Genomic DNA, 25,186 nt, shown 5'->3' on the forward strand with positions numbered 1-25,186 from the left:
ATGACTGTATGAATATAATGTATATTGATTTCATATGTTTCAGAGACTCAGAGTTGCTCCGATGGTCAGGTGTGTATACAATTATGTATTTCGACTTTAAGGATAAAACTATATCACGTTAAAGTCGTTGAATGCAGGTATCATTTCATATACCCGGATATCTGACTGTATTGTAGAAAAAAATGAGATGTACACTTAAATTCGTTTTAAAAGTAAACGAAAAATAATTTTAAAGATGAATGAAATAATTTTAATCGTCTAAACAGTATCGGTTATAGTTTAGAATCTAAATACTAGTACGCAAAGATGCTAAGTATTAATGTTATAAAGCATCAAGGCTTTACGTATGAATTTGATAAATTCAATTTGAAATGATCCATCTGTAGTATTATTTTTATCAAATGTGAACTTTTTCTAGAAAAACATCGACATTTCTTCTTCCTTTCCCTATCATAGACCAAAATTTGACCTCAAAACATCAACCTCATTATTTATAGATTAGTGTTATACCAATTTTATTAGTCCAATACCGATTGAACACAGAAGGGGTCTATAGGGATGCCCTTTGTCCGTCCGTTCATCCGTCCGTTGTCCGCAAATCTTGATCCAGTAATTACACAAAAAGTATTCAAGTTAGGTTCCTGTGAATAAAGAGCAATATGTAGATTATGCACGTACATGACTTATGCCTGTAGATCATATGTCAAGGTCTCTATTGTTTCCCATCGTAAATTTTATATGCATGAATAGATTACTAAATGTATCTTAGTGCAACACAAAAAACGTTTCCCATGATAAGACAATGTGTCAGTTCATGATCTATGCTTGTTGGTTAATGGGAATGGTCACTATTTAAAGTCAAGTAAAATTTGTTTCCACTCCATATCTTTTAAGCATTGAAGTATTTTCTTACCAGAACACTTTTAAGCATTGAAGTAATTTCTTACCAGAACAAGCAAATGTTCCTCGTGACCAGAAAATATGTGGCATACATGAACCATGCATGGTTGTCAAAGGTCAAGGTCACAATTGAAATTAAAGTAAAAAAACGTTTTTGTGTTTTTGTCTTTAGCTGCTGAATACCTTTAATCACTATTATATATACACTTAAACACATTCTCCCCATAACCAGATGGTGTGTTGCTTGTGTTGCTTGCATGACCCATGCCTATCAATCAGAGGTCAAGGTTACCATCAAAGGTCAAGTGTAAAGCTTTCTTCTCAGTAACTTTTAATTGCATTGAAAGATTTTTATTTCTACACAGAAATGTTCACTATGATATTTAAACTGTCAGCATAAACAGTGCATTTCTATGCATGACTTACAGCACTAGGAATGAACACTGATGAAGTTTTCCATCGATGGGATACTTCTGTATACTGCCACTGCAATACTGTGCCACTTGTTTATTTCACTTCCAAACATGATGAATGATAAAGAATACAGCCTTTAGAGATTGTAACACAGAAAGAAGAAAATAGACTTGATACACCATTGACCACACTGTTAACTAGCTGTTCTTTCTTTCTTCGATTAAAAAAACAGTGAAACTAACAAAACCTGTTCCTAACAAGGGAAGGCCAAGCCAGACAGAGATAGTGAGGATAGGTTAAGATTATAAGCCAAGCCAAACAGAGATAGTGAGGTTAGGTTAAAATTATAAGCCAAGCCAGACAGAGATAGTGAGGTTAGATTATAAGCCAAGCCAGACAGAGATAGTGAGGTTAGGTTAAGATTATTAATCTTGAACCTTTTCGATGCTTAATTTTAGGAAAGCTGTTGGGGTGAGTTGGAACATGTGATTTGTGTTCCGAAGAACATTTGTGATGTTGAATATGTGATAGGTAAGTTGAAATGTAAAATATTTACACTCTACCTTTTATGATGTCTTGCAAATACATTTTAAGTACTTTTGTAATTGGCCTGGGAGGTCTTCTCACAAGTTATTGATTTTCTCAAAATGTTCGGCAGGTTTTAAAGTCAGGAAATCTTTACCAGTCAAATGAGCATGATGCATAAGTCTTGTTTTAGTTAAATCTGTTAATATATGTGCTCATTAATGGTATTTTCTGTGTATGCTTCAAACGTGACGATGTAAGAAGACATTGTAAATTTTTATTGATATTTTGCTTTATTTTTCAGTAGCTTTTAAAATAGACGCGAACTACGACTTACTTAGCATTGCATTTAGATTTTTCAAAAGCAGTTTCAAGACGGACTTTGCAAACTTTCTTAATGTTGACAAGGAGTCTATTCCGGATGATTTCGACATTGTCAGAGGTAAATTGAAAAAGTATCGCGCACAAAGTATTATTTTACTTGTTTAGCAAGACAGCTCTTCAAAGCTGTGTTTGAACCGTAATTTCCACACATACAAATACGTCACATGTGTGAAAAATTCGTTCGAATTACTCGCACACTGTGTGAAAAATACGTACGAATATGTCACAATTTTGTGAAAAATTAGTTTAAGTTCTGTACCTATACCCCCCCCCCCCCCCCCCCCCTCATAGCAGAAACGTATACTTCACAAGTCAAAAAAAGTAGAAAAACATATGTAAAAATATTGTTCATACGAAAATTTCACACATTCCAAACAACAGTTTATGCCACTTAGACAGATCACGGGGGAAGGGTGGGGGGAGGGGGGGGGGGCATATTGTTTTTGCTATGCTTGATAGAGCCTCATTTTTCACAGAATGAGGATGACAACATATTTAGTAGATGACCCATGCAGAATTTTGGGTCATTGGATCAAATGTCAAGGTCATAGGAGGTAAAATGTCATATTCTTCAGTACTCAGTATCTTGATAATCCTTTGACACTGATATTTCTGTCCGTCACATTTCGTGTCCGGTCAATTACTTTATGACCTTGTTATGAATGCTCAGTGGTAGAGCGCACGATTTGGGATCTTAGCGTCTCAGGTTTAAGCCTCGCCAGGGGCTGGCTACTTCACACAGTGGGGCTAAGGAAAGAAAGCCCCTGTGTATCAGTGATTTATGATCCGGCACGTTAATGAACCAAGAATGTCTATTCGAAGAAGAGCTAGGGCCTGGTTCCCGGATTCCCTTGTATCTTCACTCTGTCTTAAACTGCTCTCCCTTGAGCAAAACCTGTGAGGTAAGTCACCTACCCATACCTCGAAAAGACCACTCAGGATGGCTAAAAAGATTACGAAGCCTTGCAGAAGGCTTTCCAAAGATGCCAGGTGAATGTCGACGGGTTCCCGAACATCCCGAATGGCTGCCGATGGTTTACCGGAGATCCCGAAGCCGTCCCGAATAAAACATTCGGCTTCCAAGTTTTAAAACTTTTAAATTTTGGATGCCGAAGTTTTTCAATACTGACTTGACCCCGAAGTGCCAGAAGGGTTTCCAGAAGGACACGGAAGGGTTCCAGAACATCGCGAATACATGCCGAAACATCCCGATTTTGCCAATTCCGCCTTCGGGAGCCTAGTGGACGGCAGGTCTAACAGGAAAACATGTCGCGTGTAAGATCCAGATCCGTAGTCAATGGAGAAGGTCAGAGTGCACTTTAGAACTTTGTTGATTTTCACTGTATAAGTATGGTGATCGGCCTGTGACTTTGTCATTCATGATTTGATTTTAAAATGACTTAAGCATAACTATTCACCATAACATCACGATGTGTCGTATTCAAAAACTGTACATATACCTTGAAGGTAAAGGTCACAGTGCACTTTTGGACATTTTCTGAAGTGTAAAGTGTATTGATGGTACCGTTTGTGTTGACTCATACCTTCTGGGGAAATAACAGGCTTTTAGTCCCCTATTAGTTTTATGTTCACCTTATCAGAACAACACGCAGAACTCAGGTCAGTTCCAGGGACGCCGACTCAAGGTCAAGGTCACAGTTCAAGGTCATAGGATTTCGTTAAATGCTCAAATCGTCAAGACGACGTGCTCCGTGTTCTAGGCACGCTGATACAAGGTCAAGGTCACCAATGAAGGAAGCATTTGAATTTCGTTTCCGTTCAATATGTCCTAGCCTACTGAAGATTTTTCATGAAACTTGGCTCAAATCATCACCTCATTGTGACAACATGCAGAACCCTTAGGTAAAATCTGACCATAGAACCTGGTATTAACAACAGTAAAATTTCGGATGATAATATTAGCCGGTGAGGGACATTGTATTGCATGGCAATACTCCATTCACTTGTTTATGACTATGTCAAAGGTCACTGTCAAGGAATCACTCAATACGTAAAGAGTTTTCATACTTCGCCGAATGGATAGGTTTACAAGTGAAGTACATTCGTTGTTTTAAAGTATACTAGATCTAAGGTCAAGGGCACAAGGTAATGACGGTCAAATCCTTCTATTTGATTATAGGTCAAAGTTCAGCTAAGATTCGTGGATGAGTATCTTTTACGGTACGATTTTAGTGGTTTATCTATTCAAAGGTCAAATCACTAACTAACTGCTACAAATAATTACATACGCACTGAAAAAAAAAATTAATTTGCTCTCTCCCCCCCCCCCCCCCCCCGCCCCCCCCATTGATATGCCCTTGAAAATTGTCGTTCTGTTATTCTGCTGGAGTTATTCTGGTATATTGCTATTCTGCTGGATTTGTTCTGCTATTCTGCTAACTTCACACGGACCCTCTGTTGAACCGTAATTTTCACACACGAATTCGTCACATGTATGAAAAATTCGTACGAATTCCTCACACATGTATGATATATTTGTGAAAATTTCGTTGGTACTAAGAGTGTGTGAGGAATTTGTACGAAATATTCACACGTGTGACGAATTCGTTTGAGTGAACATTACGGTTCAACAAAGCTGTCTTCGAGGAAACTAGTTTACGTAGCGATTGCAGTCGCACACATGTTTTCTTCGGCTACGCAGTACATATACAAAGTCGCTTAAAATACCTTAGCGAAATAGATTTCACACCGTCACCAATTTCAGTTTAGAAAATAAATGTCAACTAATTACCACTTCTACATTAAACTGATATCTGCCATACTCTGCAAATCTATTTTGCAATATTACGGATGTCCTAGTATATTATTTTTTGAAACAAAGCTGTACAACGCACATTCTGTTTACTATTTGTTATAGAGCTTTTATCTGATCGCCACATTGCTATGCATTTGTCATGTCTTTTGGTAGGTTTCTTTTTGTACCCTGATTGTTTTAGGCATATTAAAAGGTAGACTAGTAGACATAATGTATTGTTTAACATTCGATCGTTTGTTAGCAAAAACATATCTTAAAGAAATAATGTGAACAATTAAAGGCAAGTTCACATTTATAGTATTGTACCGCTTTGTATAATTTTGTAGTGTTTAGCGCTTTTACAAGCCCAAAGAAAATTTGTTTTCATTAAGACCATTCGTACAGATTATTGAAGTCAAAAGTATGTTTTGATTCATTAAATAAAGCGTCTGTCTCACTGAATTCCCTCGTACTTCATTATCTTCAGATTCTTTTGGAGTAGAGGTACAAATTCAAGTAGAACATAGCCCAGACTTGCCGTATATACTGGATAGAAGGCGACAGGGAATAATGACTGGCAACACAAAGATTTATCTACAACAAATACCTTACAGCGTCTTGGCTGACTCTTTCCGTATCAAAGTATATAGAAGTAAGTAGAAACAAGAAATATTGTTGAAGCGTGTTTTGATAAGTTTAAACACGAAGAAGAGTTTACATATCACATGGAATAACTTCTCCGGAAAAAGGCCACAGTTACAGGTTATCATAGTCCTGTGAATTTAATATAAACTTTCTTGTTAGAAACAAAGTTCAGAATATATTTTTAATTCCCTTTTATGTGAATGCAATCTCTCATTGTATTATTATTATCAATGGCTTATAAGTAAATGATAATAATTTTAAGTTAGGCTTAAGTGTTCTGTTTTCATTATCTTAAATAAGATATAATTTACAAGAACACAACTTTCGCAAATACTGTAGATAAAGTAATATTCACGGTGACCTTATTTTCGTTAGTATTCGCGAATGATGCCACTTGAGAATTTGAAATATTCGTGAAATTGATTTACGTCTTATCCTAAAACGCTTACATTCTTAACACCGCAAATGATACTGCTAACCATAAATGGTCTAAAAATGGTCTACGCAAAACTTACCAAATCTACATAAAAGTTATTTTAGATTATTAGGAAGGTTCATACTAAGCTTTTTTTTGCAACAGTTTATCTAAAGATTTATATGATTTTGTTTTACAGAGCTTACTGCCACAACTGCATCTACAAAAGAAGGCAACGGAAGTTCGCAAGTTGTTACCACTGTTTCAAATGTCGATTCAGAGATAAATGTCACCGAATCTACTGATACTTTAGGTCAGATAACAAATTAGCATTGCATACGAATTCTTATCATTTTAATTGGTACTAGAGTTTGGATTCATTCTGTTCTGTAACACGAACTTGACACTTCTTTTGATCCAACCTCTTTATTTCTGTTTATTATGTGTGATATTCATTGGTCAAATTACTAAATGACCACTCCCGAAACCTCGTTCCTGATGATATTAAAAGCCAGTAATGCAAGTTGTATTAAACTTGTTTTTAAAATACCTTGAAACCCCTCCAAAAAAGTTTGCTGCATATATGAAATCGCAAATGATTCCAGAAATTAAGTCAGTCAGCTGTGACCTTGATCTTGAAGCCGATGACCCCGAGGCACATATAGCAAGCGCTCTACTACTAGGCTGCCATAACTGTCTCCTGTTAGGTTTTTGTGTTATGGTATGCTTTAACACATCCCTTCTTCCCTCCAAAAATGTTTGCCCCAATCGTGAGATCAAAGATGGTCGAAACTTTGGCCTCTTGAATGCTACGACAATTTGTCCTTGCCTGACCCGGAGGTTCCTTATTGTTTGTTTACATTGTGTAGTCTCAAGTGACCGTACTCATTCCATTGTGTGACCTCATGTGATCTAACCCTTCATTATGAGATATCATGCAATCGTACTCTTTACATTGGGTGGTCTCAAGTGATCGTACACTTTACATTATATGGCCTCTAGTGATCTTACTCTTAACACTGAGTGACCTCCAGTGATTTTACTCTTAACATTGTATGACCTCCATTGATCGTACTCTTGACAGCCTCCAGTGATCTTACTCTTAACATTATGTGGTATCCTGTGATCGTACTCTTTACATTGTAAAGTCTCATGTGATCGTAATTTTTACATTGTATTGTCTCAAGTGTTCGTACTCTTTACATTGTGTAGTCTAATGTGAGCGTACTTTTTATACATTGTATTGTCTCAAGTGGTCGTACGCTTTACTTTGTTATATCTCATGTGATCGTACTTTTCGCAATGTATGGTCTCATGTGATCGTACGCATTGCATTTTTTGGTCTCGAGTGAGCGTACTCTTTACATTGTTTGGTCTCAAGTGATCGTACTCTTTAAGCTTTATCAATCGGATGGTCTTCAGACTGGCTGTTGTCACGATGCTTGTTTTGTCATATTCCTCAAATATAAGGTTTCTTCATTAACAAACGAAGAAACTCCAGCAGGTTGTTATGTAAGGAGATGTTTAAATGACACTTTGTTCAGAACACGAGTTCAGCCATCTAAAGGCTTAAACCTTATTTATAATGTTTGCAGTATTTATCATAAATAACCAATCAGTCGGGGGCAAAAACTGTATGGAGTCTTATTATTTTCACCGAAAAACTATTTGAGCCGCGCCATGGGAAAACCAACATAGTGGCTTTGCGACCAGCATGGATCCAGACCAGCCTGCGCATCCGCGCAGTCTGGTCAGGATCCATGCTGTTCGCTAACAGTTTCTCTAATGCCAATAGGTTTTGAAAGCGAACAGCATGGATCCTGACCAGACTGCGCAGATGCGCAGACTGCGCAGTCTGGTCTGGATCCATATGCTGGTTGCAAACGCACTATGTTGGTTTTCTCATGGCACGGCTAATTTGTATGTAATGTACCTAACTCTCGTCTATTGTCGTATTCACTTATGAAATTTTACTCTCTGTAAAGTCCTTGCTTGAATTTTGCTCACACTGTCCTGTTAGGCAGATGTCGAGAGAAGCAATAAAGTTAGTGTTTTAATAGTATCTGCAGAAAAATGCTATCAGATAATACGAGTATGCTACTTCTAAGCTTGATTCATTTTGTTTCATCATTTTAGGTAACTCAAGTTGTTTTGAAAACCAGGTAAGTAGGTCAATAAGCACTTAAAAGAAATATAATAGTTACATTAATTTGATTATAAGTGTATTATCCAAATAGTCTTTACAATTATTGTATTTAAATATGATCGTATTTATTTTATTAACTTAATTTACAAAAAGCATAAGATGAGTGCATAGTTGATCGTTTGAATATGTTATTATCATTTTTCCAGCCTTTCACACATAAAAGAAAAAATGTGTTGTTTTCCTAATTATTAAGTGATAAACTCCTTTAAGAATTTATGTAATTCATTTCAATAGCATCATTTATTTTCTATTTAGTCACTTTTTAAAAGTAACTAATATTGAGAAATATAAGGGAGATGATGAGACTGGAAAAAGGGCAAGTTGTATTTTAAGATGTTACATGTGCATTAACCTTTACCCTACTGAATTTCTAAAATGGACTGGTCCATCATTCAATTTGGGCGTACCATTTATTATTCGAAGGGGGTCCACTGAAAATTTACTGATTTAGTAGCGAACAGTGCAAACCATGACCAGCGTCCGTGCAGTCTGATCATGGTCTGCACTGGTTGCAAAGGCAGAATCACTTGCCTTCAACAAGCTAAAGGTTAAAAGGTATTGCTGCTTTCAACCTTTACCGTCTGAATTACAGACAAGCTGCTTGGATGATTATGGATATGCGATTTGTGTTCCTCAGAGGTTGTGTGATATTATTTCCTTTATAGGTAAGTTCAAAGTACAAAGGTTATATAAACATTTAGCTCAACACTCCTTTTTCCTTTCTTGATGGATGTTGAAATTTATCTTGTCATTGTTTATTTAAGAATAGTTTGTTGTTTAGTTTAACGTACTGTTTGACTTCGATATTAAGTGAATATTTCGAGAAAAAGAATACTGTGTGTGATGCCGATGTTGTGTGGCGTTTAAAAAGGGAAGCTGATGTTTTACTCCTTTCAAAGTATTTGGGGTTTGTTGGCCCTTTTTTCTTGGGTTACTTGTCTAAAAATCATTTTAATATCTTGGTATTTCATAACTTTTTCTCTTACATAGATTTCGAACGTAATTCAACATGAAATTGAAAAATCATCTTGGTCGAAAAAAAATCTGTATTAAAAAAAAATATGATAATAATAAAATAAATGTTAATTACATCTTCAGTCGTCAAGATATATTCGGAAAAAGGTATTTTATTTCTAATATCACCATTTGAGAAACTTAGTAATGATGTTTTGGCTTATACTAAATTAAAACGTTGAAGAAGAATAAGATAGTTTAAAGAGAGGAATGTTATTTTTTTCAGGGTAGTTAAATGAACATGTTATGTTCCGATGATCGAACGTAATTCGTGACCAAAACGTTTATATTTCTGTAAAAAACCTTATTTTTCAGTCAGTTTCAAAATAGATGTGGACTACAAAATATTTCGCCCTTTGTTTGGTATTCTTAAAATAGTTTTTGAGAAGTTGGTGGCAAGATTTCTCCATATTGATCTGAGCGATATCCTGAACCTGGAGTTCTTTCAAGGTAAAAGCGAAAGTAAAACGGCACGGAAACAAACGTGTTCGGCATTTCTTAAATTTCTTTTATTAAATGGTGTGTTACTATGTTTATTTAAAATAGTTGTGTCGACTCGGTTTTATATGATATGCGTTTCTTAGATGATATTTGAAATCATAAACAACGTTCATGTTCTGTTGTATTTAATATTATTGTCTTAAGGTTCCTTAGGCGTAAATGTGGAAGTGTTATCAACCGAACAGGCACTACGTTTTGTTGAAGGAATGCGCGAATCATTCGGATCTGGCGGATCAAAAATAGAATTGGCTGGTAAGAATTACACGGTCAAGTCAGACTCCTTCCAAGTCAAAGTAAACAGAGGTAAGTAATTTATTTTTCATTTTATTAAAACTTCTTCATGAATAAGTTGTTTTAGTCTTCTGTTCAAATGATTTTTTCCAGTGTAAATTCGGTCTAGCAATATCATAGTGCATTTATCACATGATTGATGTTAGAGGAGTGAAAAAACGCCATGTGATATATTAATATTACACTAGTAAATTGTATTTCAGATTTTATTATTTTTGTAACGGTGAGATATGACTGGGCGGCTTGGGCAAGAACAATTTCTGAATTATCGGTCTTATCCACACAGAGTCGCTACATTACTTACAGTGTTTCTTGTACAAAAATACACAACTTTACCAATTTATACTCAACATTATAGCATGGTCACACTACACGTAGTTAATCGTAGTAAGGAATGATCGTAGTTGATCGTAGTTGATCGTACTAAGCGTAGTTACACGTAGATAATCGTAGCCAAACGTAGTAATGATCGTAGTTCGAACTTATGATTTGTCCGTAGTAAGCAAATAATTTTTCGACATGTTCAAAATCTGACTACGATTAACTACGATGTTTTGACCCTACTGTGACCGTAGTTTGAACGTAGTTAAACGTACTTGTTCGTACTTAACAGTAGTGTGTATCGTTTTTGATCGTAGTACAAGTACAAACATGATATGAAACGAGAGCTGATTACACAAAAACTTTACTATTATATAAATCAATTTCAATTCTAGTATGATAATATCGCTAATTATAATACTTAAAAAATTAAATAGAATTTTTTCGGTATTTATGCGAAATGAACAACAGATTTTGATCGGCAAATACATGTACATGAATCGCGCTAGCAATCAACTGTTCATTTACCATGAAGACCGGGAAAAATCCATTTTATATATTGCATTTAAATTATATTTTCTTTGCATAAGTTAGCAAATCTTAGGTATAAATTGCGCATTTTTATGCATTTTACTTTTAAATTCAGTTTTTCGACCATTCTGTTTTATAACATCGTTTTTTTCCGTCCTGCGCAGGCGCAACCACAACGCTTTCCGTAGCTCAACGTAGTTGATCGTAATTTGTCGTAGTTGTTCGTACTTCGATCGTAGTATATACGAAGTAACTCGTGGTAAGACGTAGTGATACCCTAGTTAACCCTACCCGATTTACTCGTAGTTGAACGTAGTTGTTCGTACTTACACGTACTTCGACGTACTTAGACTTTCCATATTTCATCTTTTAAACCTAGTTCGAGCGTACTTCAACCTAGTTGACCGTAGTATTACTACGACAAACTACGTTTAAAATGAACTACGACCAACTACGTGCGTGAACGTAAATGTGACCATTGCTTAACTCGCTCCCATTTTCAATATATGTCAGATGAAGTAAACCTATAGTTCATTTGCGTAATTTTGTCGCGTTTACGGTAATGGCACTGGAATGAGCGGAGGAACCCGTATTATTACTCGTTACGCCAACGTACACCAACCGGAGATGGGGTTCACCCACTTTACTGTAACGAAAGGCATTCATTGTGCTACTTCATTTTAATACACTCTGATTGCCGTTTTCAAAACTATTTAGCGCACTCACTACAGTTACAGTATCACCAAACATTCCTGAATTTGCGACTTGTATAACTTCTCTTACACTGTCATTTATACTCAAAAAATGCCGCTAATACTTTTATGTTGGGATTTCCAATCCTTACTACCGATACCACTATGCATAGATTTTTCCGTGTATTGATGATTTATAGAAAATGATCTGGATTGAAAATTTATATACAGACAGGTAGTGTCATATGGAAATCGTCCCATATGTTTTTCAGGAAGTAATATGACAACAAGTGGAAATCTTTGGACTCTGAACTCAACCTTAACGCCGCCACAGTCCGTTATCAATGTCACAACTTTATCTACAAGTTTAGGAAACAGAAGCTCTGAAGTGGCTACCACTTCAGTACTCTATGTCTCTGAATCTACTGCCGCTTCAGGTCAGATAGTAAATTAGTCTTGCTTATGAATTCTTAATCAATTTAATTGTTATTACAATTTCAGGGGAAAGAATAATAAGGCGTAAAAAAATTGTTTGTTTCCGGTACCCCGACCTAGCCTAAATTTTTGGCCCGACCTTAAATGTTTTTATGGCCTTGGAGAATTTTTTTCTCAACTTTTTAACATTTTATGCTTTAAACATGGCCAGTGATGTTAGAAATCAACTTACTGATGCGCTAAAGGCATAACCTCCTTATCTGTATTCATTTTTTGAAACAAAAATAATTTCCGAAAAGTTTCCCTTAATAAAAAAAATAATTAAAAAAAGAATATTTTCCGACCTACCTACCCTAATTTTGTTGAGCATGTTACCGGAAACAAAGAATTTTTTTTAGGCCTAACTTGATTTCTACCTATTTAACTAGTCGGCAGTTCCATTGATCAAACTCCTCGGTGACAGTCCGCAAATTGTGGTATTCATTGGTGAAAACACTAACTGTTTGCTCATAATTTTGCATCATTAGGCTCATACTGCTTAATATACCAAACATATACCAAACATATACCATATATGTCTCCAGGGTGATAACTTAAAAATAATGTTCTCAGTGTAAATTTCTAGTCTTTATCAACCTCTTTACTGTGGAAAAAATGGTACTGGTAAACGTTTTGTTAGTACTTCAGTGTGTGTGTTTTGATATTCCAAAACGGTAGACACAAATAAAAAGAATATAATGCATTGTATTTCATTCATTTCAGGGAACTCGGATTGTTCAGATAATGAGGTGCGTACTTTACCTTTAGATGTTAAGGGCACAGTATCTTTGAATTTAGTTTTCATTTGATAATACCCTTACTTTTATAAAACACTTTTTGATTGAAGTACAAAAGTGAGAATTAACAATAACTGATTTTATAGACAATGTAATGTAACCCGTCAGAACAATTTATCAGCAGATGTCTCATTTAGAATTACACTCGAGTATGAATGTCCGAAGTGTTGTTGTTGGATAATAAACATGATATTATAGAGCATCCAGCTTTCGTTAAAACTGCACACATGAGCGTCAGAGGTGAGAACATAGCTTAGAAGTAGATCGTTGATAGGTTAATTCTAATGAATAACAAGACTGTATTTTCTTTGATTAAAGATTTTAAAAATTAAAAGTGTCAACTCAACATGGCGCGGCATCAGAAACGAAGATAAAATGGTACAATGTACAATTGCAGAGATGTTTAAAATATGGTTAATTTACTTCAGAATATAATCCTTAAAATGCTTGATTTCAGGAAAGTTGTTTGGATGACTTTGGATATCAGAGCTGTGTCCCGCAAACATTTTGTGATATCGCTCATGTGATAGGTAAGTTGTCGTTGTTGAAGGTTTTTTAGCTGCAAGGTTTTAAAATGAACCAGTAGTTTTCATGAATTTATAACATTAAGAAATGAAATCGTATGTTTAGTAAGACTACATATTTGTTCAGCAAAACGTGTATATTTAGGAATTTAAACTGGACAGATAACAAGCAAAAGAGAAGTTTGGGACATAGATAGTTTTATTATGTTTAGATAGGCTACAGTGATTACATACAATTTATATATAGTAGTCGCAACTTGACCGCGATGGTTGACCTTAGGCTGATTATTCATATCGATTATTTCATTGTAGAAATAAGGGGTGCTTAGGGTAGCCGTATATATTATATGGAATTAGTTTGTATACAGTATAGTTTTTTTTTTAAACTTTCCAATACACTAATTCATATTTACACAAATTTATATTTCCATTTTCTCGTGCAGCTCGCGTTTTAAATGCAAAGAGATTAAGTGTTTTACGTACACTCCTTTTTTACTAATAGGTTGTACCTCTTTATGTATTATAATACAAAGGTCAACCGTCGGGGTCAAGTTGCGTCCACTATACTACAAGATATGCAGCAAGATAGTGGTAGAAATCACACTATGTAAACAATTTAAGATGAGAAGTTAGATTCTATTTCGGAGATCATAAATAAACGTGAGACTTCTAATCTTTTAGCTACTGTAACTGAAAATACGCATGACACTGTTCGGAATCAAAAAGCCATGCTCTCACTAAATACTTGTAAAGTGTGCTCAAAATTAATAGCAAAAGAAATAGCATTTGCTGTAAATTTTAAAATGACATTCATTGTGCACAGTAAAGACTTTTAAAGTGTTTGTTTTACCTCAATTTCAATATCATTTTCTATTGGAAAAAAACACATATAATTCTGACATTATCAAAACGCAGCTACTCTGATTGACATTGTAACGTGCATAACATGTAGAACCGGTTATTGGTATACAATAACATAACATATTTACAAACACGAAGACAATAACACTTACCCATATTACATCAAGTTTTACATTAATACATATACACATATAGCACATATCTACATCAACATATAATTACAGGGATTACGAAGACAATAACCCATACAATAACTTTTGACCAGTTTTCTTTTAGCTTATTACAGTTTTTATTACTTGGTACGGAAGTTTCTATATTTCTATATACACAAGTAATTCAAAACCTCAGCGCTTGCCTCTTTCGTGGATACTTTCATTCTTGTGCCTTTCTTCAATGAAATTCTTTTGACTATATCGAAACAAAGGCGGCAGTTCTGTTCTTGTACAGATACTCGTAGGTGTATGATTCATCATTAGTGAGGTGCCCAAATTCAGAAAAAATAAAATCTAGCACAAAGTTTCAAAATATACATGCAAAACTAAATGTCTTAGACATTTATAAGTGGCGCAGCCAAGAGTGAAAATGTATAATAAATTATGGTGTTTGCGGGTGATAGATATCAAATCAAACTAATTTTAATTTTATTTCATGTTTTGAGAAAATTCTACTCATTTCATAGTCTCTGTATTTGATATCTTTTGATCGTAAAAGAATATTTTTTTTAAGTATAGTGGTTTAATGTCCTTTCTCAAATGTATATGCGTACTTGAAGTTAAAGTTAATTAAAACTGATTGTAGATTAGTGTCACTTAACAATACCTTATGTATCTGCTTCAAACATGATGATACGAAGAAAAGTTGCCAGATATTTTTCTTTATATTTTCAGTAACGTTTAAAATAAATGCGAACTACGATATCTTCAGCTTTACCTTTAGCCTTTTCAAAGATGTTTTCAAGACGGCTTGTGCAAAGTTTCTCGAGTTTGACACTGATTCCGTTTGGGATATTGGCATTTTCAGAGGTAAATTGGTACAGTGTAGCGCTCCAAGTTAATTGCACATCAGTTCCGAAAAATAGTATACCCTCATTGTTTTGTGAAATAAGTTGTATAAGTGGTCAATTTCAGATTATTACACATCAACAACTTAGTACAAAGTGTATATTTAACTGAACTTTATTTCGCAATATTACATGGGTATATAACTTTTCGAACGGGTCTGTAAATCTGACTTCCACGCACGTTACCAGGGGTTCGAAATCACTTATATCACTTTTGTTTAATTTAATGTATTGTAATGTTTTAGGTACCTGTTTTATTTTTACATTATTTTATGTATCATATTTCATGAATCATTAGTTTAATTGTTTTCTCTGGTAGTATTTATTTTCTGGAATGCTGCTGACAGGTAATTTGTCTTTTTATCTCCGATACTTTTAAAACAATATTATTCCACTTTTAAAAGGTAGATATGATTACTGTAAATAAATGAACCAAAAATATCACGATACGTTTGCTCAAATAAGTAGTAAGTCTGCTCATAAAATTATTCCACTTTTTAAAGGTAAATATGATTACTGTAAATAAATGAACCAATGCCCTCATCTCTCCGGAAAGAGATACAAATCGAGAAATGCCCTTGGATCTGCTGTTTATCAGTATCCGATAGGTGTTCCCATAGAAGAGTAAGAACAATGCTTCCCAAAGTGGATTGACCGGCTCAAAAGGTGTATTCAGGCTGATGGAGAGTATTTTGCAGGGCAGAGCTAGTTAAAATGATCGGAACATTTGCAGTATAGGAGAACCAATGCAAGTGACATTACTTTTGGAAAACCCCTCGTATGTTCTTCTTGACCAGGTAATAAAAAAGTAATTGAGTCTGGAAGTATTTCCCGTTTTCCCTCTCTGACTCATGGAGAGAAGTTGACAGACATTTGCGAATAAAAGGGACTGGAATACTTATCTATCCGCGATGCATAACTGAAATACTGTTGATAAAAAACGCTCTAAACACAATGGACCAATTAAACAAGCAACCGAAGGCGAGCTTGTTTCTGTACACGAGTCTTGTGTTAAACGGTCCCGTGAAGTAACCAAAAAGAAGTTTTAATGTAGATTATTGGTATACATTACATGAATCCTTCGTTTTATTGATATACTTATAGATACTTGATGTATAAATGCATTAGACAAATTTTGTCATTTCTTAACTCGTTTAAGGTTCTGTGGGAATAAAATTGTTTGTAGACAATAGCCCAAACTTACCACTTGCACTTGATAAAGCACGACGTAAGGTAGAAACTGGTACGCAAATTGATTTACAAGGCGTGACATACGGTACTGTTAGTGACTCCTTCGTAGTCACAGTCATTAGAGGTAAGTTCTAATAATTTGAGCAATATTGAAGAAGCGAGTTTGTGTACGTCCAAAGGATTAAATTAACGAGTGAAATATTCCTGGCGGTGTAAGGCTAAAACTTCGTATCTTTAAATTGATATACATATACTTCTCAGCTATATATTTCGATTCTTCGGCGTATTACATGTACAATAGTAGATCAAATATGGAAACATTATTTCTTGAAAAAATATGTCGGCATTTGTGAACAAAATATAAAATTTACTTTCATAGATATATGCGTTGATTAGATAATTTTGGGTAATTTGAAGGATTTGGGAAGCCCTGTTGCTAAGCTTTTTAACTTAAAAATATATATATATGATACATTTTGTTTCTACAGAAGAGAAGTTGACAACAAGCGGCAATCTTTGGACCCCGACCTCAACACTTATTTCGTCACAGTCAAGTAACACAACTGCATCTACACGCGAAGGCAACGGAAGCTCACAAGTTGTTACCACTGTTCCAAATGTTGATCCAGTGATAAATGTCACTGAATCTACTGATACTTTAGGTAAGACTGTCTCTGGATGTACATATACTGTAAGTAAGACTTTGTCTATGAATTCTGCATCACTGAATTTGGTATTATAATCTTGATTACTTCCTTTTTACAAATTAAAGGTGACATGTCTTAAATCAAACCGCTTAACTTTTGTTCACCAGGTGTGATATTCCTTGGTCAAAACATTAACTGTTAGCTCAGATATTTGCAATATCAAAGTCTTACATATTTACTAACCAAGTGTGTGTGCTTGTGTGCGTATGTACGTGCGTGCGCGTGCGTTCGTGTAAACAAAGCCTTAACTTAAGACTATTAGTCTCCCGAGATCAGACTGTTTTTCAAACTCCGGAAGGTATTTATTAACAAACTTCAAAATTAGATTTTTGATCATCCTTACTTTTTCCCGCGAAATTTGGATTCTTCTGTTTATTTGGTCTTGTTTGATCATACGTTCGAAAGGCTTTCCATTCTGTGTGCTAATAGTCATCAACAATTTACTGAATAATTGATGTTTGCTATCATATTCTTGTATTTCTTTCGTTTCAGGTAATTCAAGTTGTTCTGAAAATGAGGTAGGTACTTCTAACTGGATAATTGATTGTAATATTCGGTATTCCGAAGTATACTTAAATGTACACATAGGAATTACAGACCGTAATGGCTTCTCTGCTCTCATACCATCGTGGTGATGGATTTCATCAGAAATGAGGTGTTGGGAGTGATTAATACAAGTTGTAGAACTTGCTTCACAAATGACCTTAAATAAATTAGTATGAGCTACCTGAGCGGAACTCTATCAAACAGATACATTGGATTCCAAAAGACCAGAAATTAATAGCACGGAGACCTAGTACGTGGCAACTTGACGAAGTTTCAGAAATTGAGCCACGCCATGAGAAAACCAACATAGTGGCTTTGCGACCAGCATGGACCCAGACCAGCCTGCGCATCCGCGCAGTCTGGTCAGGATCCATGCTGTTCGCTTTCAAAGCCTACTGTAATTAGAGAAACTGTTAGCGAACAGCATGGATCCTGACCAGACTGCGCGGATACGCATGCTGGTCTGGATCCATGCTGGTCGCAAAGCCACTATGTTGGTTTTCACATGGCGCGGCTCAATTATGCATTTGATATAGCAACCATGATTTATTAAAACGTTTCTGCCATACATAATATGAAACTATATATGTCCCTTTTTTTCAAATACTAATGGAGAGATAAATTATATTAAAAAATGTTACCTCATAGTATGTAGCATGTAGTTTTAAGACATGGCTCATTTAATTTTTTCGATTTTTTTACCACGTCCTACATTCCAGACAAACTGCTTGAATGATTCCGGAAATTCAATTTGTGTTCCGCAAAAAATGTGTGATATTCTTTCGGTGTTAGGTAAGTTACATAACAGTTGAATAACAAACGATAGTTTCACAGTCTAAATATAATTTCTATATTTGGTAGAATATCTAGCAGTCTTAATACAATAACTATAATTAACGTTAGTAGAATACCTTAACTATTGACATTCTTAGTATAATTACTATATTTGGTAGAAAACCTTACAAGTTTAATGTAATTATTGTATTTGAAAGAAATCCTTTCAATCTTAATGTAATTACTACATTTTGTAGAATACCTAATAATCTTAACATACTCACTATATTTGGTAGAATACCTAACAATCGTTATATAATCATTATTATTTTTTGTAGAATATCTAACAATCTTTATGTAAATTCTATGTTTAGTAGAAAACCTTACAGTTTTAATGTTTTTACTATATATATTAGGTAGAATACCTAACAATCTTGGAAGAATACCTAACATTCTTAATGTATTATATTTGGTAGAATACATAAGGATCTTAATATGATTACTATTTTTTGGTAGAATACCATAGCTATCCGCAGTCTAATATAATTGCTTTATTTGGTAGAGTATCTTGACTAATGACTGTCACAGTTTAATTAATATATCTGATAAAGTGCATTGATTATTTCCGGTCTTAGAAGCTTAGTTAGTAAGTTTCTGTAAAAGTTAGCTGCCCGTATTTTATGCTACTGTTTAACATACCTGAAAGCCTTATTTTGAACAGTATCCGCAATCATTTCAAATACAAGGAAATTGGTTGATGAAGCCAGACCCTAAATGAATTAATACCTGGTCCAAAATTAACAAAATCAACGTTTATACCCATTGTTACTGGAATCTTGGTTTTGATTTAGATAATTTTCTTCCTCAACCGTCTTTCATAAATTGTCAATAGCTCATTCCTGATTTATAAAAGTACTCACAGGTTTGGACCATTTTTTTCTGCTATATCATTAAATATATATCATTTGATATGGGGTGGGGGGGGGGGAGATTTTGGTCCGACACTTGTATTGTAAGTATTGTATGATATAGGGGAAATCAGGTCCGGCACTTGTAACTATTATATGATATAGGGGAAATCAGGTCCGGCACTTGTGACTGTAATCCGTGTCAACACACAAGGTATAGCACATATACCACGGCATAGAAAATAAACAACTTTCATTTAGAAAGAGTCTTTTTGTGCAAATTGTGATATTTTAGCCGGTTGTCAGCTTGTCTATTGCTTATTGCATAGAAAGCATGTTAAAAAAATCTTCTGTTTTTTGAAAACTTCGTTCTTTTTCCTTATTTTCAATCAAATTTCTATGTTTTGATATATTTAAACACGATGAGGAGGTTATACGCCTGTTGAATTACACATTCTCCACGGCGTATAACCGGTACTATTACAATAGGAAATGTTTGGAGTCATTTATAACATTTGAAAAAAAAATTAAATATTTTCAGTTTTATATACACGTCATTAAGTCTGTATAAGTAATTATATCATGAATCAAGGTAAAGGCAAATTCTTAAAAGTTCATAATACTGTAAAATATTTGTTTTTCAGTAAGTTTCAAAATAGATGCGAACTATCAACTATTTCGGTTTATGATTCATCTCCTTAAAGAAGTTGTCAAGGCGTTCGTGGCGTACATTTTCCGCATTAACCTTAATGATATTCTGGCTCTTGATGTCTTCGAAGGTAAATGAGATAATTCACCATAAAAAACAGACAGGAATTTCTTGAATTTAATTAGGGGTACTATTTTGAAAGACTAGCTGTTGATCAAAATCGCAGAAATATGCATATACTTGCTGGCTTTCGTAATTATTAGCAATTCAAGCTGGACTTACCCACACATTTTAGGCCAAAAATAATTTCTCCCGAAATTTCATAAAAGTTAGTAGACGTGTACTCTGAAAGTGAATAGTGGTACAAAGTTATTGTCATTACATTTTTGTAAGATATTCTTATAGATAACCAAAAATATTGTGCAGAAGGTAGTAAACTGGTGCAGCGCTTTTGAAATAATGCAGAAAATTTACATTCTCCTTGCATTTTTACCAGTATCTAACTTTTATTTTCATCCATTTCATCATTTTTCAGTGTCATATATACATTCTATGCCAAACTTTGTGGAAATGAACATGTTGAAAAATTTCACCCAAACTGTGAGTAGCTTTAAGTGCTTTTGTGATTGTAATTTATATTTTGTCCTTTAGGATCTGTGATAGTGCAGGCAGAAATAGAACCAACATCCAACGTAATGTCATCTCTTGATGAAATACGACAGTCAGTTGACAATGGTACCAGAAATGTTGATTTATTTGGTACGAACTACATGGTTATGCCAAACACCTTCCAAGTCACCGTACAGAGAGGTAAACAATTTATGTTGTAGTTTATTAGCAGATATTTTAACACAAATAAATGTTTGATGTATTGTTCCATTGATTGTCAACAATACAATTAGGGTTATAAAAGCTATAAAAGTGTTACTACTGAAATTAAACTATATATATACATGGCTCAGTATATGGTAATTTTACGTAAAGAAAAGAAAATGTACATTATTATTACTAATATTATTATACCAGATTTATATAGCGCACTTTTCATGATCAATTTTACGTTCAAAGGCGCTTTACATAGTTCAAATGCAGCCACACAGGGCGCATAATTCATCCTCTACTAGTACAGACACAGAGCGATCTGACCAGAGGGACAGAGTGAGACAAAGCCCCCACGACAGGGAGATCAGAAATCAGATACAGGCTTGTCCGGCTAACTTAGCCTAGCTCGTTGCGAATAGGCAGCCTGGTTCTTTAACGTGCCCAGTGTATAGCATTGATACACGCAAGGATTGCCTGGGTTCCTGTGACCAGTACACCTCTAGTTGGGTGGGAAACACTGAAAAGCGTTTCTGAAAATTCCCGCGTATCTGCCGAAGATCGAACCCCCGACCTCAGGATTGGAAGGTCAGTGCGCAAACCACTGAGCTATCCGTCCACCACTCTAGCAGTTGCATTTATTGCTGTTACCGTCGTTATGGCTCGGTCGTTGAAATTTCTCACACTAATATTGCTGTAATTATCATTGCTAGAGCTATTCATATGCTAACTACTATATGATATATGCAAACAGTATTTCAATACACACTTTGTTTTGTTCAATAAGTCATATACCACATACAACAGGTAACACAACAACGAGCATGTACAGTGACAAGCCGACATCTACCCCGATGGTGTACCCAACCTCATACAACGTCCCAGTTTCTGTCAACACAACACAGTTTGACGTTAATACTGCTAGTACCAAAGCTGAGTCTACAAATATGATGGAGACTACTGACAATGCAACTTCTACAGAAATAAATCAGTTTTCCAACATTACTGAACCTATTCTCGGAGAAACATCTAGTTCTGGTAGAGAAGCCGTTACTCAATCTACTAATGACACCGCTGGTGAGATTTCAACGTTATATCCCGAGATGACGTCAGTAGTTGTGAACATTAGTGACCTTTCCTTGCAGAATGTCACTGCAGAAGCCATTTCTACAGATAAATATTACAAACATGTTCAACAGATTTCGGTTATAAAGCTCTTGTAATTCTTAGAACAGAATACCAGTAAAGTATTACTTAAACAATAATTTAACAATAGTTTATTCATATGTAAATGAAATTAAGAACTACTAACAGTATTCCTGCAAACTTTCAGTAAACTTTTTCTATTGCCATAGGCTGGATTAACTCTTGAATATGTATATTGTTAGATATTTTACGTTACTTTACTGTTTTGATATATTTCCCTTATATAGCTGTGGTACCAGTTATTCCTCGGAATTACAGCAATACTAGTGTGACAAATTTCAACGACCGAGCCATAACGACGGTAACAGCAATAAATGCAACCGCTAGAGTGACACCGAACGCTACAGTAACGATTTCACAGCCGACTACTATGTCTGACAAGATCATACCTTCAGACAAAGAAAGTAAAGAAACTGTTACTAAACCAGTATCTACACGTACGGCTGACGAGCTCACAACCTCAGACATAGAAGATAAAGAAACCGTCACCGTACCAGTATCTTCAAGTATGCCTGAAGACATAACAACTTCAAACATAGAAGATAAAGAAACCGTCACTGTACCAGTATCTACACGTATGCCTGAAGACATCACAACTTCAGGAATAGAAGATAAAGAAACCGTCACTGTACCGGTAACGACTTACCTGTCTCAACATATATCAACCTCGGACATAGAAGAAACAGAAACTGTTGCTACAGACAAAGTTACTGTTTCACTTGCAGTTACTTCAGGTAAATTTATTTTCTAAAAATGATTAACATTATCACGAAATGGTAAAATATTGAATCGATTATAGATATATCCACATTTAATTCAAACGTTGATTTACTAAAACTTTCAGAATAGATATTAAATATTAGCTAAACGTATCTTTAAATATCAAATTTCAGGTACCGGACTACTGGAAAATGGCACAGTAGCATCAAATACCAGTGACCTGCCAGCTTCGATTCCTGTATCTACTAAGAAATACAGGATTGAATCAACCACATACAACGAAACAATTTCAGGTTCTTTATTACATTATGCTCCTTCTTCATTTTTCTCTCTTTATTCGGTGATACTCAGAAGAGTATATTTACCACAGGGTGACCTATTTTGTATCTTGTAGCATTCTATCTCCTGTATTGTACAGTAACAACAAAACAAATACTAACAGAGAGTGCAATTGAGTCGGGGTGCTAGTTGTAGTGTTTCGTGATAGTAACAGTATCTGTATTACGTCCTAGAAAATATTTAGAACAGTTGTTTGTAATCCTTTAATTCTGAAAGATAAAAATATAATACCTGCCATATCAACCCACGTGAAGATAGCGGCCTTGAAAGTCCCTAATCTTGCATACGTACCCAGTTTGTCATCTTTAAGTTCATCCATGTGTCCTAATCCTCCTAATGTATAAATTGTTGAAACGTCTAGGTGACATAGCTGAGGTAAGCTAAAACATATAGACCTTATAGACCAGGTCTATATGTTTTAGCTTACCTCGGCTATGCTCAAGATGAGCTGTACAAGGCAAGTGGATGGTCCGGCGTCTGTCATCCAGCGGCAGCATGCATTTTTTGGTTAAACACCACTTTGAAGCCACTGGTCAGAATTACATCAAACATTCTCTTGTCTGTAGCATCTTTGCATGGACTGCTCTAGCGTTTGTTCAAATGATTTCCCTTGATTCCTTTTAAATGATTCCACTTGATCCCGGTTAGGGGTCTTCAGAGCGAAAAAATGAAAGCACCTTCAAAAAATTCGCCAAGATTGATCTGTGGCATATTTGTGCGAACCTATGTCAAGTGTTTGCAAATGATTTCCTTTAAAGGGGCCGACAGAGCTAGCTGTAAACGAGTTTTTTCTCATTATTTTTTTATATTTGATTATACAGAGTGTCATGGTCAAAAGGTCAAGCTCCATTTTTGACCTCAGGTTTCAATTACTCTTTATTAAATTTCCATATTCTCCTTTTGTCCTGTAAAAGCATCAGCAATGTCAGTAATAGTGCACGATTTTTTGCTTTAAAACTAGCAGTAAATAACTGATAAACGTTCATATTATAAACAGTCAGATTTAAAATTCATAGCATTTTATCCCTTAAATGAAATAGGCCATTGTGATCTTAATATTACATTTATATATTTTCAGGAGCAGCCATTCAGGGTGGCCCGTTCGTTGTTGTGTTCTTTATGGCAGTGATAATCAGAGCTCTCTAGACATTCGACGACTGTTTGATCATAAATGAGAACAAAAAATGTTTTAAACACTTATTTGGACTACATCACAGCACACATCATTCATTTGTGATACTGGTTTTCCTACATGTATGCAGTGGTAGCAGTTAAACTTTGGAATGATATCCAAGACTGCAATGGAATTGAAATTAACTGTTATGACTCATTGATCATTTTATATCATATTTGCACAGTGCCGCTATATGACTTCTTTTTACTTTTTTCCTTTAACGAACAGTTTATTTCAGAGAGTTCATGGCCTTAAAAAATGACATAATGTTGAAGCAGACTTGACACACATGTAGTATTAATCCTTACCGTGCTAAATTTCTATGATGAACTCGTCCGTCTTTCAAATTGGACAGTACCATTGACTCTTAAAAGGGGTGCTTACAAAAACAAATACTGACTGAATGGTGAACAGTGCAGATCATTATCAGACTGCACGGATGTACAGGCTGATCATGATCTACGCTGGTCGCAAAGGCAGAATCAGTCGTGTTTAGCATGATAAGTGTTATAACACCTCCAGTGGACATCTAATGTTCATTAATCGCTCAGTGAACAAAAATAAGTGTAAATGATCAGTTTTAAAAGTTTCGAACAAATCCATTACTTAATTATATAGCCTCATTTAGCAGCATTGTCAAACCTTTATACGAGTATCGTGAAAATATATATTTAAACATGTTAAAGCATTATAAGCAAACTTACAACACTTAATTTGGTATTATATTAACCATTTCAGAGATTTTTAACACTGTTTGTTCAAGTTTTGTTTGATTGTTGAGGGCCTCATATAGTTCACTTTATTTCTTTGTTGTTGTTTTTTTTTTCACCATTAGAACATTGA

At 34.9% G+C, this 25,186-nt stretch overlaps 1 protein-coding gene across 1 annotated transcript; it reads left to right on the top strand.

Moving 5' to 3' along the window:
- LOC123550505 (uncharacterized) lies at positions 1-24,535 on the top strand. Its single transcript, XM_053546798.1, has 23 exons — positions 1-6; positions 1,773-1,845; positions 2,144-2,281; positions 5,466-5,630; positions 6,238-6,351; positions 8,175-8,200; positions 8,837-8,909; positions 9,574-9,708; positions 9,904-10,062; positions 11,867-12,031; positions 12,792-12,817; positions 13,323-13,395; positions 15,138-15,272; positions 16,470-16,625; positions 16,990-17,163; positions 17,701-17,726; positions 18,474-18,546; positions 20,081-20,215; positions 20,737-20,895; positions 21,712-21,981; positions 22,338-22,844; positions 23,004-23,123; positions 24,248-24,535. The coding sequence occupies exons 1-23, from the start codon at positions 1-3 to the stop codon at positions 24,313-24,315; spliced, it is 2,976 nt and encodes a 991-aa protein (XP_053402773.1). The 3' UTR covers positions 24,316-24,535.
- Positions 24,536-25,186: the final 651 nt, after the last annotated feature.

Source organism: Mercenaria mercenaria, chromosome 6 (genome assembly GCF_021730395.1).
Source record: "Mercenaria mercenaria strain notata chromosome 6, MADL_Memer_1, whole genome shotgun sequence".
NCBI lineage: Eukaryota > Metazoa > Mollusca > Bivalvia > Venerida > Veneridae > Mercenaria > Mercenaria mercenaria.

Bases quoted from the DNA above. Each gene is read 5' to 3' on its own strand.
- LOC123550505 (XM_053546798.1), top strand. The intron at 2,282-5,465 runs GTAAATTGAAAA...CATTATCTTCAG, and splicing joins TGATTTCGACATTGTCAGAG to ATTCTTTTGGAGTAGAGGTA. The intron at 17,164-17,700 runs GTAAGACTGTCT...CTTTCGTTTCAG, and splicing joins TGAATCTACTGATACTTTAG to GTAATTCAAGTTGTTCTGAA.